This window comes from Perca flavescens, chromosome 9 (genome assembly GCF_004354835.1).
Source record: "Perca flavescens isolate YP-PL-M2 chromosome 9, PFLA_1.0, whole genome shotgun sequence".
NCBI lineage: Eukaryota > Metazoa > Chordata > Actinopteri > Perciformes > Percidae > Perca > Perca flavescens.
In genome coordinates this window covers 25,085,113-25,100,618 of record NC_041339.1, presented here as the reverse complement: position 1 = coordinate 25,100,618, position 15,506 = coordinate 25,085,113, and the positions used below count along the sequence as shown (strand labels likewise).

Here is a 15,506-nt window from a genome sequence, read left to right as displayed (position 1 = left end):
TCAAGGAAGTTGATTTATTTGTGCTTCATTTCACATTAAACAGGAAAAAGACCAAGGACAGGTATTTAGAACCACAAAGTAAAAGTTTTCATGACTTGGAATAATTTAGATCATTTGGTGTGACAGATTACAAAGCCACCCCCTCTTGTCAAGTGCTGATACGTCGATTTGACTACTTTGGTTTCTACGTCACTGAGGGTCTGACTTGGGCACTGCATACCGACTCGGTGGAGAGAAACGCAAGGCAGAGACTGTTTCACCTCAGATCCCTGAGCATTCCCTTAAGTAGTGACACATTTCTACTCCTGCATCATCAAGGAACATCACTGCCTGGTTAGAAAACATCACTGAACAAGACTGCAACGTTCTGCAAACATGATCCGGCTGAACATACAATAGGCGGTGCTCTACCCCACTCAGCCTTTCCATATCTGTCATACTTTTCACGAATTTACAGTTTAAGTTTCATGCCATTTTCAAACCACCTCAGATGTTTTCGTTATGTGTCTGGGATGGAATGTTCAGAGCGTGTGACATCACACTCTAGATTGGAGTGCAGCAGTAAACTTCTCATAACAGATTTTACTCTGCATACTGAATTTTACATCAAATCCGGAAAATGTGTGCTATTTCACACAATCTAGAAACGGAAACAAACATACTTACACATTTGGCGCTATGAGCCTCCAAGTGACAAAAGTGCCAGCCAACTGATGCATAGAATTCAATGTCGACTGAAAACAGAATTCTTAGGAGGTCAGCAAAAACAGAGACTTTTCAAACATGTTCATTATTTTGTTTGCCACTTTAAATACAGCAAAAAATACAGAACATTATTTAAACATTGACTGATCAGCCTGAAGGATTTGATGTGCACCAACCCAGCATTTTAGAGCACATCACCTCAGGCACAAAGCACATACTGCTCTCAAGAATATAGATGAGTTTGAATGTCACCTTTTCCTCTCTCAACCTGCCTGCAGGGATGCAGCCCACTATGCCAGTGTCCCTGTTTGCAGTGACTCATTTAAAAGTGTTTTTTTCAATTATTTGATAATGAGTTTGTAGTTTTTTTTTTTTTTTTTTTACTATATTAGCAGTTTAAGATACAGTTTTATATTCTATTCTGGTTTTTGTGAAGATATTTATGACTGTGAGATGCATGAAGGTGCGGCATCTTCTGAAGGCGGGCCATCTATGTCTCTAGCTCTCATTGGATAACTGAAAACTGAGAGACAGAGAGCACCTTCTTCATCCACAGATGACAACACTATCTCTGCATAATGCTTCCCAGGATGGGTAAACAGTTTCTGGTCCGGATACGTTTCAACTGGCGACTGCTTTTCCAAGGCCGGGCCCTCCTGTTCACAAACACCCTGAGCGGAGGAGTATTAATGTCGCTGGGAGATATCTTGGAGCAGAGTTGGCAGAACTTCAGAAAGTCACACAGAGTCCAAGACTGGAGGAGGACAGGTGAGAAAGAGACAAAAGCAGAGCCAGGGGGATTATTGCAATGTGGGAATAGCACCGTCAACCCTGGAGGTGCCGGTGCCTTGCTCTTACTGTGACTGAATGACTGGCCTCCCGCTCATCGGATGACATGTACAGTAGAAAGTCATCATTGTAAGTTGTTTTGGATAAAAGTACAATAGCTGAATCAGGATCTGGGTGGGCTACCACCTCTGCAAGATCATTTTCTCTGGGAAATTTCTCAGCACAATTTGAAGCAGTTGATCTGCTTTGTGTCAGTGTCCTATCAGGGTTTATTTTGTGATAATGAGGTGTTTCACCATGTTTTATTCCCCAAATATTTGAAGGTGTCTTTTTTTCCTCCACCTTTGTTTATTGGGTTGACAACATAACCAGCATGTACAAAATAACTTTTGAACATTAAACAGAGTAATCAAAAAGATGGAGAAAAACAAACAAAAGACAAAAACAAATGTAAGACAGAAATAAATAAGTCTGTATGCGATAAAAAGGAACAGTATACATATATATATACTGTATATATATATATATATATATATATATATATATATATATATATATATATATGTATACTGTTCCTATCTATCTATATTATCTATACTATCAATTAAATAATAATAATTAATAAATAATACAGAAGTCAACTAGATCAGACAATACAATATTTTTTATTTATTTTCTTCCAAAATATAAATATTTGTGCAATGTGTTACATTTCAAATGACTAAATCATTTCCATTAATTCCTTCTTTTTCCCTTGACTCTCTCCTTAAGGCAACATGTTTATGGTGGGCTGCTCCCTGGGTCCACCGATGTACTGCTGGTACACCTGGCTGGACAAAGTGTTCGTGGGCAAAGCTCTGAAAACAGTTGGCAAGAAGGTTCTGGCAGACCAGCTGGTCGGCACACCATTTTTGGGGATATGGTATTTTTCAGGTGAGAATAAATTCAGAGTTTATATTACTGTATATTATAATAATAATAATAATAATAATAACAATAATAACAACTTTATTTGTATAGCACATTTCATACAAGATATGCAGCACAATGTGCTTTACAATAATGAAACTACATGACCTAGAATCAGCATAAAACAGGCATAGCATGCCATAATTAATGGAAAATAAAACACACAGTGACGTGCACGGACATTTGGAGGGGGGCTATTGCTCTAATCTGGAAAAAAGGCAATTTATTCAAAGCTCAAGTGGATCTTTTGGTTACTATTCACAGGGCATTTGTCATAATCTCCATAACTTTAAAAACTCACGTGAAGGCAGAAGGGCTTGGCTTTCCCTCTTTCATATGCGGTGCTCCGTGTGTGAGAAAACAAAGACATGTGACTGGGGGCAGAGGGCATCACTGAGGGCAAGATTGGATGATATAGCGATTTAATTTGATTTAAATTTGGTAATGATGGTCATATTATCATACTGATGCAGCCACTACAGCAAAAGAAAGAAAGAAAGAAAAGTGTATTTAGGCTCTTTCACCAGAGGGGCAGCTAAGCCAATCAGGGCAAACGGGCAGTTGCCTGGGCAACAATAGCCCGTACCTGTGCACGTCCCTGCACTTGATAATAGTAAAAAATAAGATTAAATGAGATGAAAATAGAAGACATAGAATGCATTAAAATAAGATGGAATGCAAAACCCACTAAATAAATAATAAAAAAATAAAGTTAGGAATATTAAAATCATCAGTGGTGGAGATTAGAATTTCTTAAAATGGAAAACTCAGAAAGTATTTCGCTTTGAGTGCACTCTATATCATCTGGCACTCTACTGCTGTTGCTCTAAGCAGCCTGTATTCTTCATCCCTTAGTGCACACATACACACCTCAGCATTTGTCATGGTGTTGGCACATAAGCAGTTTCTCTATGACGCACACACACACACACACACACACACACACACACACACACACACACACACACACACACACATACACATACACATAACACAGAGTCCCAGTACTGAGTCAAAGGTTGCACTTAAAGACGTGAATGAAGGAAGTCATAAGACGATGAGTGTCAATATCAGAGGTGGATAGAGTTCAAAGGTTGTCCGTGATTAACAGTTTGGATTTGACTGAGGTTTTGTTTGTGAATATCAGTCTATCAGTCATGTTTTATAAGAGTTCCTTCAGCATCTGCCCTTACCTGAAGTCGGCTTTGATGAAGCGTGGCGCTGACGCATATCTGACAGACAACTTTTTATTGCAGGTATGGCTGTCATGGAGGAAGACACTATAACCGAAGGATTGAAGGAGTTTAAAGACAAATTCTGGGAAATGTACAGGGCAAGTACACTTGTTAGGCTCCTATATTTAGGTCTGGAGCAGGTCTTGATCAGAATCTCTCCTTTTAAGAACTTATCAACAATGTGACAGACTGCATATTTCCACTTAAATAATAATAACAACATTTTCCAAGATTTGTCCCATCCTTTCCATGGCTGATGAAGAAACACTTGTTCATGCATATTGTCTCATCTGATTTTGACTACTGTAACACCTTTCTCTGGCTAACCTAAATCAGTTATTAGCCAACTATTAACTACTGACAAGTACTGCTATTATACTATTAACCAAAACTAGAACATTTTATCATATTACCCTATTCTTATTTATTTGCATTGGCTCCCTGTACATGCTAGATATGACTTCAAGATTGTACTTTTAACTTGTAAAACATTACACAGACTTGTAGTTTATGCCACTATCCATTTTTGTGTATTTTGCTAATGTTGCCATACACGGTCCAGCCATATTCTAGGTTTCAACCTAGTCTAGTTGTTTTTGTTACTGCTGACCCTTTGAATTGTGGTCAATCATTTGTGATCACCCAACCCAACACATCACCACATGCTAAATGAATTTATGAAATAATTCTGAGTTCTGAGTTTTTTTTTTAATAATGTCAAAGAAATTATTCTTTGAAAAAGCTCACTGGCGGTTTCTTCTAAAATGATTTGTAAAGACAGATATCTTAGTTGCCCGGCCAACTGAAAGTGACAGTTTGAACAATGTTTGTGCCGTGTCCACTTTTGTTTTTGCTCATCTTTGTTGTTCTTACCTGCAGGCTGACTGGTGTTTTTGGCCTCCAGCTCAGATGATCAACTTCTACTTCATCTCGCCCACATTCCGCATAATTTTCATGAACTTTGCCGACTTAGTATGGTCCACCTATCTCTCCAACCTCAAACACAGAGTAAGTTAGCCAGATAAGTAGACATTCTGCTGCTTGTGCTGGAGAGTTTTTATTTTTCTTTTACAAAAGGGATCTGTTTTTCTTTACTTATATGACAATTGACTTGTGCTTTAAAGTTTTTAACTCAATGGGTCTTATATGTGTTATGGATGCTTCATACAAAAAAAAATGCATCCAAGAGAAAGTTAAGAGTAGATTTTAAAATTGAACTGTATTGATTATTGTGCTTCTGTAAATCAAGGGGTTTTATGATAAGATTACCTGGTTTCATATGATCTCTGTTACATTGTGTGTACATTGTTGATGTTGTCTCAGTGTCTCCATCTCAAGAAATGTGTTTTTGTTTTTGTAAGAATTAGGAGAGAATGATGTACTGCATATGTAATATATACACTAGATATATTCACAGTGTATGCAGTATATTTTAAAACTTGTTCAGTAATTAAATAAAGTAAAGTCATGTTGATTGTATTAATATGTGTATTGGTTTCTGCTGTGTTGACAGGATGACAGCCACCCCACTGAGCAGGAATCAGACAGCAGTGCTGTGGATGTAGGCCTACAGCAGGAAGCACTCCCACCGTCCAAACCTCTGGAGACCAAAGCTTAGAGACGGAGTTCCTGCTCAACTGTGAAGTCGTTCATTTCTATCTGTTCAATCTTTCTGCCTTGTTTTGCGAGACTATTATAACCGAGTGCTCTTTCCTCCGACAAGCCGTTCCTCTCCAAGTTTAGAATGACCACATGTTTCTGTCTGAACTCAGAGGACTTGAGTTAGTTAGTTAGTTCAGTTAGTTTCATTGTATTGCTGTGTCATGCCCACATGGGATTACAAGACACCACAAACTTATTTAGCAAACGTCTTCCAGCCGCATACACAAATCATTCGGAGAAATACATGAATACAAATATATACATACACATATATATATACACACACACAATTATATTGCTAAAGTGCCTGATTTTGCACTGCCAAACACACCACGAATGGCTCCCCGTTGAATTTGTAAGCTGATTCACATACTACAACTCCTCCCCTTCCCATTGATGCCCTGCACGTCCATATCTACCCTGGAGTTATGGAGACAACCCAGCTCCAAAAACACACACACACACGCACACACACAGTATACAGCGACTTGAAGTGAAGTTTAAGTGAAAGTGCTGGAACACTTTTCCCTTCATGTTTGTAGTTTTAATGTCTCTCCGTCCAATTTGTCTGTTTATTTATATTTAAATTATGTGCACTCCTGTAGGAACATTCAGGGATGAAAAGCTGTTTCACTGCCTGCCTCTGATTGTTGTAGTGTTTTTATTTATTTATCACATTCTAGGCAAGAGTGCAACTGCTGCCATTAACACAACATGCAACTTCCAGTTGTTGGGAGGGTTTTATAGTGTGAAATTCAAATCGTTGTTGTTGCACTCAAAGATTTAAACGGTACAACATCCAACAGAGGGGCATTCCTTTTATTTCTCTGCTGTTTTATGTTTCTGGTATAGTGGGACAAAAATAACCCTTATTGATGTGAAACAGTTTTCATGTTTTTGACACTTATAATGACCCGTATAAACTTTGCCTTGAGACAGGCTGAAGCTGGGAAATTCATTCATTTTCAAACTGTGCAGTAGTTTTATACTGGTTAGTGTAAATGGGACTTGGTACTGTACTAGACTACACGTTTAGTGGTGTGCAATTTTCAGACCTTTTCAGATTTTTACATTAGTGTCTGTGGAATATTTGGCGCCAGAGTGTGTGACATCACACTAGAGTGGAGAGCAGCTGTACACCGCTCTTAACACAGACATGTTTCATTGGTTTGAGAATTTGAATTGAACGGCATGTTAAAATCTTATAAAGATGCAAAGTCATTAATGAATAATTGCATTTCAATTTTATGTAAGTTTAACGAAAAAAATATATAAAACAGTTCCCAGTGCTCACAATTTAAACAATCAAAATATATCTAGTTTTTCATATAATTAGGCCCATATATTTTAACTTTTAAAATATTTTTTTAATGGCCTGTTCAGTCACTTGTACAGCAAAAAGAAGGGTAAATCACCTGTTATATGTACCTGAAGGTGCCTTTTATGTCCTGGGTGGGACACAGATAAAGTTGAAGTTAAAGTTGAAGTAGACATTTTCACACCTTAACATATTGAACATCTTTCATACATTATGGGTATTATTCAACCTTTAAAGCCAGCAATCCAATTCATTGCCCATATATTTTAACTGTCTTTTTAGTGGCCTGTTCAGTCACTTGTACACTTGTACTTTAACATCCAGCGTTCACACAACAATTTATTCAAAATATTAGAGCCCTCAGCAGTAGAAAGCAAGAACATAGATATCACTTTCAATACAGAGCACTGTTCAAACATTGACTATCCAGCCTGAAGGATTTGATATGCACCAGCCCAGCGTTTAGAGCACACCTCCTCAGGCACTCACACATCCTGCTGTCAAGGATGTAGATGTATTTGAATGTTGTCGATATTACCGCTAACCTTTTCCTCTTTCAACATGCCTGCAGCGATGCACCTCACTGTGCTTGTGTCCCTGTTTGCGGTGACTCTCTGTGAAAGTAAGTCAACATTTCACATTACGTGTTTAGTTGATGTATTTAACCTGTGTGAGAATTTGAATTGAACGTAATATGGAAATCAAAAGATGCAAAGTTACGCAAACGGGGAACTTCCTGCAGCGAGAGGCAGGTTTGTTGGCGGTATTTTTTTTTTCTCAACACACAGGAACACAATATATTTAGTGTAATTTGTATGCATTTAACAGCAATAGGCCTATCTGAGCTCAGGATTGCATCAAAAGTTGTACAACAATCAGCCTATAGTAGCCTAACACAGAAATAGTTGGCGGTATGTTAATGTGTGTTGCTGATGCAAGTCGAAGTTTGCCTTTCTGCATTTTGAAGTGAAGTAGCCTATGAACTGCTAGTAAATCATAAGAGAAGTTAAAGTAAATGGCAAGGTCACGCCTGGGTGGAAACTGAAGTGAATCAGTGAAAGGGATCCTGAGGTAAACCTACATGTCGCGTCTGCTACTTCTGCATTGTACGCACACAGACACGTGTACACAATGCCAGCTGATCGCCAGCTGTTTTTCTGCATCATCAGTAGCCTAAACACACATCATGACAGATATTTAGTTCTGCGTTATTAAACACGGCAGCAGCCTAATCTGGATCTCAAACTGAACGGTGCCTAAAATACCGAAAAACAGCTTAATTAGTTGGCGAAACAATCTCACCTCAAGGTCCATTTAGAAGCTATTATGGCGCATTTGATCGTGTCACACAATCTTCATCAGTAGATATGGAGCAGTTACTGGATGACGTTTTCAGATCCTTTACGTACAGTTAGAAAAATTACCAATGCCACACAGTAAAATAATTCATTACAAGTAAAAGTTATGCATTGGAAATATAACTCAAGTAAAAAAAAAAGTATAATTAGGAAAATGTATTTAAACTATCAAAAGTACTCAATGCAGAATAAAATGTCCCCTGTGCGTGTATACAATGTACTGTCATATAGCATTGGATTATTATTAGCCTACTCATGCATTCATGTTTAAACAGCATTTTATTCATGTAGTTGGTTGATGTTAAGCTAATATTTAATCATTTTATAAAGGGCTGCAACTAATAATTATTTCCATTGATCTGCTAAGTATTGTCTTGATCAATTCATTGATTGTTTAGTTTGTACAACATGAGAATATAGTGAGAAATGCCGTCACAATTATTGAAACCTTCAAATGTCTTTTGTTTGACCAACAGTCCAAACCTCAAAATGGATTACAATTAAACATTTGTTGTCATTTGAGACCAAAAAAAAGCAACTTTTTGTATTTGCGAAACGTAAACTATGAAATCTTTACATGAATGAATGATCATGAATTAGAAATACTCAAGTAAAGTACAGATATTTCACATTTGTCACCTGGGCTTTAGCTACTGAATGGACTTAATACGTTTTTCTTTCAACTTTTCTTTTTCAAATGTGTGTGTATTTAAATGTAAACATTTAATTTCAACATAAATGCTGAATGTACATTCATTCCTATTTTTCATAAACAAAATGAAATGTCTTGGTTGTCATATTCTGCTTAATGCTTAAAGATCTACTGCTTCTGTAATAGTTACTGCAATGCAAATATACAATAGTGCATATGAAATGTGGCAATAGTCTACAGTTTATTACTCCATACCAGCTTGCTATTGACCACTTTTTTGTTGTTGCGTCGTCCAAGTCTGCTGGACTGAACCAGTGGAGCTGGGAATGGCTAACATTGTGGTAATGGATTAGTGTGTCCTACGAGGCTGCCGTTGCTATGGCTAGGAAACTGTTAACAGGAAAAAGTTGAATAAAGTCATAGCAGCAAGTAGCACAGTGTGTTCAATGTGTCCCCTCGCACATTGTGATAACACAAATATTGGACCTGATACTCTACTTCTTAAAAGAGTGGAATAGAGTGGCTAAACGTATCTGATTCTCCAACAAGCCTCCCTTGTGTGAAGTCTTGATTGGCTACTCACCCAATTACTCATGAATCATTGTTTTACTGCTTTAACACCCACTTACTTGTATTAGATGAGATGGGATAAGGAGGACGCTTGTGTTAATTTAGTGTGTATTGCATGGCTGGGCGCCCATTAGGGAAGACAATACAAAATAGACTAATTTGCACGGTTCATTTTTATACAGTATTTATTTATTTGAAGTAATATTGAATTGCTTACATTAAAATGTAAGAACAAATTAATTTGATCATGATAGCTTTGTGACTCGAATGTGATACAGAGGGAAAAACTTGGGCGATTCCAAGTTCAGTACTGTGTTTGTGCATAGTGTGTCATAAAATGAAGCTAATCTAAAGTGGAGGTGGGCCCTTAAGCTTAGTCACCTCCTTTGCATAGGACACATTATTCAGCTGCGCCTCTGCTTTTGGTTAAAAATATCAGTTTTGTGGGTGCCCAGATAGCTCAGTTGGTAGAGCGGGCGCCCATATGTAGAGGTTTACTCCTCGACGCAGCATCCCGGGTTCGACTCCAACCTGTGGCCCTTTGCTGCATGTCATTCCCCCCTCTCTCTTCCCCTTTCATGTCTTCAGCTGTCCTGTCAAAAATAAAGGCCTAAAATGCCCCAAAAAATTATCTTCAAAAAATTAAAATGAAATACGAGTTCTGTTATCAACTTTGAAAAAGCCAACACTCCGTTAGCCTTATCTTGATCAGGTGCAAATGCTGTTCATCCTCCCAACGTTTTTTATGCTGTTTGTTTCTTTGCAGACAACACCACTTCCTCCACAATCAAACTTTCAAAGGCGATAACCATAAGTGCTGCACACCACACCAGTTTGGCTGCAAAAAAAAAACCACTTTATTCAATGTGACAACCGACGACACACAACAACCTCCAACAACAACACACCAGATTACCACTGCCGTCATTTCAAAAAACATTTCATCATTACCACCGCCTTTGACTTCCCCACAAACACCCAACAGGACAGAGGAAACACATCCCAGTGTCACTCCTCCTCAGACTACAACGACCAACCAGACGTCCAACCAGACCGTTTTCCACGGATCAACACTCCCTCCGGCACCAGAATCCCCAAACATCACTGCAACCATCACTGTAAACATAACCAGCCCAGGTCAGACTACTGTCAGAGCTGAGGGTTTAAAGGTTTATTCTTTATTCTGAATCAGAGAACGGTGAATCTACACCTCAAAATATTTGAAAAATGTGACAAAATAGTGACAAAAATCCTGCAACATTTTCACTCATTTAGATATGGTTCCTTCGTAATTGTTTTTGTGGTGAAAGAGATCAGTCCTAGAACTGAGTGGAGCATTAAAATAACTGCAAGGCTGCAACTAACTTTCATTCACTCTAAAGCTGCATTGTTACATGTTTGGCCAATGGGGGATCTTAGAAGAAGACTCCAAACCTGCTGTCTTTTTTTATATACAATCTTACGTAAGAGTCCTTCTGTCCTCTAACACACTTCCAGTAAAAATTTAAGACCGCAGTTGACCTTTGAGGTTTTTACTAGAGGCAATTGAGAAACTGCAAAAAAAAACATTACTGTACAATACATAAAATGATAGGGATTACAGAAACAGCTGTAATAAAAGAGTACATACAGATAATCCCCCAACAAGGGTATTAGGGAAGCATATAAAAGTTTCTTGTTGATATTTTTTTATCCACAGATCTGACAAAAGGCTAAATGTAGCAATAGCCTTTTTCACACTGCACATAGCCCCAGGATAACAGAGCTGTCAGCCTTGGGCTAAGAAAGGTTTCCCACTGACACATTCCAAGTGGGCTAACATCGCTTTTAGCATAGGGTTTGCTGGCCCTGCTGTGGACCAGCTTTTTGCTGGCAAATTTTAGAATTGCAAATATTTATTTTTTAACAACCTTTTTTTTTGGACTGAAGCAGAAATGTAGTGTATCTTTGTTTAGTAGTTAAGAAGGTGACTTCTTGGTTTGTCTCACTTCAGGTCTTTCACATGGGTGGGAAAAAGATGACATAGCAGCAAATCCCGGCCTTGTGGCTATCCTTTGCATCTTCTGTATCATCGTCGTCCTTGTGCTGGTGGTTATCAGCGTGAAATGCATCCAATCGCCTAGGTCCAACTTCGAGAGGCTTGAAGACGTGCCGATGGTGAGTTAGAAAACAGGAACCTGATGTTCAGATTTTAAATTTTTTTTTGTAAAACTACATTTTAACTACTTACAGTTTTTTCCAACTGCTTACACGTTTTCAAAACTACTATATGTCTCCTTTTTTCAAAACTCTACACACAATTCCCAAAACTGCACACAATGTCCAAAATGCCTCACATCTCCTTCAAAATGAAACACTGCATTCAAATACCATAAACACATCTCAAAATGAAGCATTTGCATCAAATGGCAAACACTTTTTTCATAATAGTAAATTTTTGGATATACCATGTACACATTGTTGTTCTAAATCTAAAGCTCTTTTGTCTTTCATAGGCTTATATCTACATTTACAATGTTCTAGAGAGAAAGTAATCTGCTGAAAGTGGTTGAAAAGTGCACTGTAAAAAACAATGTAATGTTACAGTAAAAGAGAAAATATTGATTGGGCAAAACATGTTTGTAAGAGTAGCAGAGTGTTGTATACAGTAGCATGAAACAAGAAAACAAAAGTACAAACATATGTAAACCAAAGGTATCATTTTTAAAATAAAGTGTGTGTGTGTGTGCGTGTGTGTGTGCGCTTGTGTGTGTGTGCGCTAGTGTGTGTCTGTGCGCTTGTGTGTCGGGGAGGGGGGATTGTATGCACTTTGCGCGAAACAAAGTCTGATTGATTTGTAATGCTGAAATAGTCATTAGATAGTTGCATGCAGTATGGACGCCACTGTAAAGCTACTCAAAATGGGCTTCTCTCATGGTCAATCCGTGGTTGAGCACATGATGAATACATGTGGCCCTGATCTCATCAGAGATGGCTCTCCTTCTTCCTCTTCTTCCCTCCTCATCCTCCTCCTCCTCCTCCTTGTTGTTGTCCCCTGTCTCTCCCTCCTCCTTCTCCTCCCCTTGCTCTCTGTCTATTGTTGGCATCCATTGTTCAAAACGGGTAATCTGACCTTTGACCTATGTATGTGTGATTGGTTAGTGTTCAATTATGACATAATGTGTTTGCAAATGTGAGGAGTGTGTGTGTGCCCTGGCAACATTTTGATTAGTTGTGTTTAGAAAAGGAAAGCAAGTCACTTCCTGTTGATTTTTGTGTCTTAGGTAGAGAATTGTGTGTAATGTTTTGAAAAAAGTGTTTTATGCAATTGAAAACTGAGTGAAAGGCTGAAAAATAGCTTATGGTTTTGGAGATTTGCTGTGTAGTTTTGCACTTTGAGTGAGAGGTTTCAAAAATCGTGTGACATGAAAAGATTTTGTGTGTCAGCAGTTGGAAAAAACTGTAAACATAATCCAATCTTTACGTAAATGGGTAGACTACATTACACATTTGGATGAGTGTGAAAAAGGTTATTCCTAGTTCTAAGCAATGTGAGTAGTATACTGGTGAAACCAGTTGGTCATCTTTCATGAAATTTTGTACCAACATTCATTGATTGTCTAGTGCATAATACATGCAAAAGTAAAGACGCTAAATACACTTTTTATTTAGTGCTAATTAGTGTTAAAGCTTTAGTGCGTAACTTTTTCATATTAATGAACATCCATTCTAGCCATTCCCAAATTAGTTGCTACGAAGCTAATTAAGACTATCAGCTCCACACAACTCTCTCTGCATGGCTATGTTCAGAAGATTGTGTCGTCCGGCGAATTTGCCGTGCAGAAGCTTGAGTGAAGATAATTACCTCTTCTGAAGAGTCACATCATGTTTTTTTAATCCTCCGTGTCCTCCTAGCATACTAGCAACTGCGTGGAGGAGGGGTGGGGGCTTGTTGAGGGTTGTTGTCATGACTTAGAATTCCTCATGGGGGCGACAGAAACTACGCACTATAGCTTTAACGTTAGCAAGCTAACAAACTACTATAGAAAGGGAACATGGTAAACATTATACTTGCTAAACATCAGCATGTTAGCATTGTAACTGTGAATGTTAGCATGCTGACGTTAGTATTTAGGTCAAAGTACCGCTGTGTCTAAGAACAGCTTCACACCCCAGCTAGCATGGCTGCAGACTCTAGGTCATATATGTCATTTTCCTAAAATTGATTGCCAAATTCTTGAAGACATGACATTTTGACATTACATAAGCATCATAACATAAGCTTCTGTAACACTTTTAACATTGTTACTACACTTAAATGAGACAATTTAACTCTAAGCAAAGATGGAAGATGACAAATAAATTGTATGAGACAAAGAACCAAGAAGAATACACAGTAAACAATGATAAACATGAATACATATAGTGGGGTTGTGCCTTGTGTGTGCAAGTTGCCTGGTATTTCCACCAGCAGGGGGCAACATTCATTAGGTAAAATATGATTAAAAAGTGAACACGGTGTGACTCTGGCAGCAGTAAGCTACAGTCTACAGTCTTGCTCTACAGGAAATTGAACCATCAACCCTGGCCGTGTTAGCCTGGGTAAACCCTGACGAACTTCCGGCAAATTTGAGATTTGCTCTGCAGGTCAGTTACAACTGAGAAGGGTCTGGTGTTAACCAGGCTATGGCCGTGTAAGAGCTGGCATTTAAAATGGATTAACTGGCATGTGTCATCTTCTTCCCCCTCTGTAGTCATAGTTTGCTGCTTACTCTTTTACACAAACAGGAAGCCTGACTCCATTTGTCAGAAACAGGACAGTGTGTGTGGTGAGCATGTAATGACAAAGCACTTTCTTCAGAAAATTCAAGTTTATCATCAGCACTGTATCAGTGCGTCAGCATGTATTCAGACACTTTAAACCTGTAGGCTCAGATGTCACTTCAGATGAAAGTGTGACCAAGCATCAGATCTCCACTGTGTGAAAAACGGAGACGAAAGCAAAACACTCATTGCCAGCTATCTCTAAATCTTTATTGCCACACAAGTGCAGCCGCTGTAAATAGCTTTCAGGACGTTGTGTCGGATTAGAACAAAGTGTACTGCGTACACGGCAGCATGTACAGTACATGGCCAACAACATATGAGTCCACACACAAAAACCGCTGATTTCCCAAACTAAGCAGGTGATGATGAGCAGATAACTTGCAGGTTTGATAAGTGACAGGACTTTATTCTGTATATTAAAAGGCAATTTTACATATTTTACATCTACATATTTAGTGAAAATCTTATCTTATTTTTTCCTGCATGTGGAGCTTCTGAACAGAATCAAACACATCTTCACACTGCACTCCATTTAATGTTCACTAAATTAACATTGGAATGCTGCTTTGCAACTCCTTTTTAACACCACACTGGTTGCAGGTTGTTATAAATATGTTGTGTTCCTTTTAACCCTTTTGCTGTTTCCTTTCATTTCTCCAGAGAAATGTCACAGAGGAGTCTCCATTCGCCCAGTACTCAAAATGACAAAGGGGGCTTCAGACACTGAAATCCAGGAGGAGTCCAGTCTGCTGTACAACTCTTATTTCTTTACAAAACACTTTTGTCAATGACAGTGGAGTATTTCTGCCCCAGCTTTGACCTTTGACCTGCTTGTTTGGCTGCTTTTAATTCTGCTGATTGAAGCTGAATCAACTCTTTCTCCATAGTTTCTTTTGAAAAAAGAATCAGCCTAAAAAGCATATTCACAATTGCACTCTTTAAATGTAACATTATAGGAATACAGTACATTTTAAGTTTCCATGATGATTTAGGGGATTTGTATTATCAACAGTGCATGGGAAGATGTATTTCCAGTATTGAAAATGTACGTGAAAATAATGTTCTCTGCATGTATAAATGTATTTTTGGGCAATTATTGTATACATAGAAACGTAATTGGAATGTACAAGTGTATGTGAAGTATACAGTTTGTATTATGTTATTTATTATCATAGATTATGTATAAATGTCTACCCTGGCCTGAGACATCCAGTGTAGATTATTTTTGATGTAGAAATAAACGTATTGGTTGAGTTACATTTTAGCAGGAACAGTGAAGAAAACCCAATTTATTGGAATAATTATAGCCAAGAAATATTAAGACTGCCAACTAACCAAGGGAAGAGATGAGATAACAAAGGAAACCTATTTAGACTATCTACAAATAATGCCAACAAGTGCACTTTGGCTTGCTAAACCTGCAAATTCAAATACTGGTAGTT

At 38.1% G+C, this 15,506-nt stretch overlaps 1 protein-coding gene and 1 long non-coding RNA gene across 2 annotated transcripts; one reads left to right on the top strand and one right to left on the bottom strand.

The window, feature by feature from the left end:
• Positions 1 to 1,283: 1,283 nt before the first annotated feature.
• Positions 1,284 to 2,741, top strand: LOC114561689 (mpv17-like protein 2). Its single transcript, XM_028587756.1, has 3 exons — positions 1,284 to 1,473; positions 2,266 to 2,427; positions 2,728 to 2,741. Exons 1-3 carry the CDS (start codon positions 1,284 to 1,286, stop codon positions 2,739 to 2,741), a joined length of 366 nt encoding a protein of 121 aa, XP_028443557.1.
• A 35-nt stretch (positions 2,742 to 2,776) lies between these two features.
• LOC114561760 (uncharacterized) lies at positions 2,777 to 4,685 on the bottom strand. Its single transcript, XR_003693392.1, has 3 exons — positions 4,572 to 4,685; positions 3,657 to 3,743; positions 2,777 to 2,856 (listed from the first exon to the last, which is right to left on the bottom strand). It is a non-coding gene; the product is annotated as an uncharacterized LOC114561760 (long non-coding RNA).
• Between the last annotated feature and the right edge of the window lie 10,821 nt (positions 4,686 to 15,506).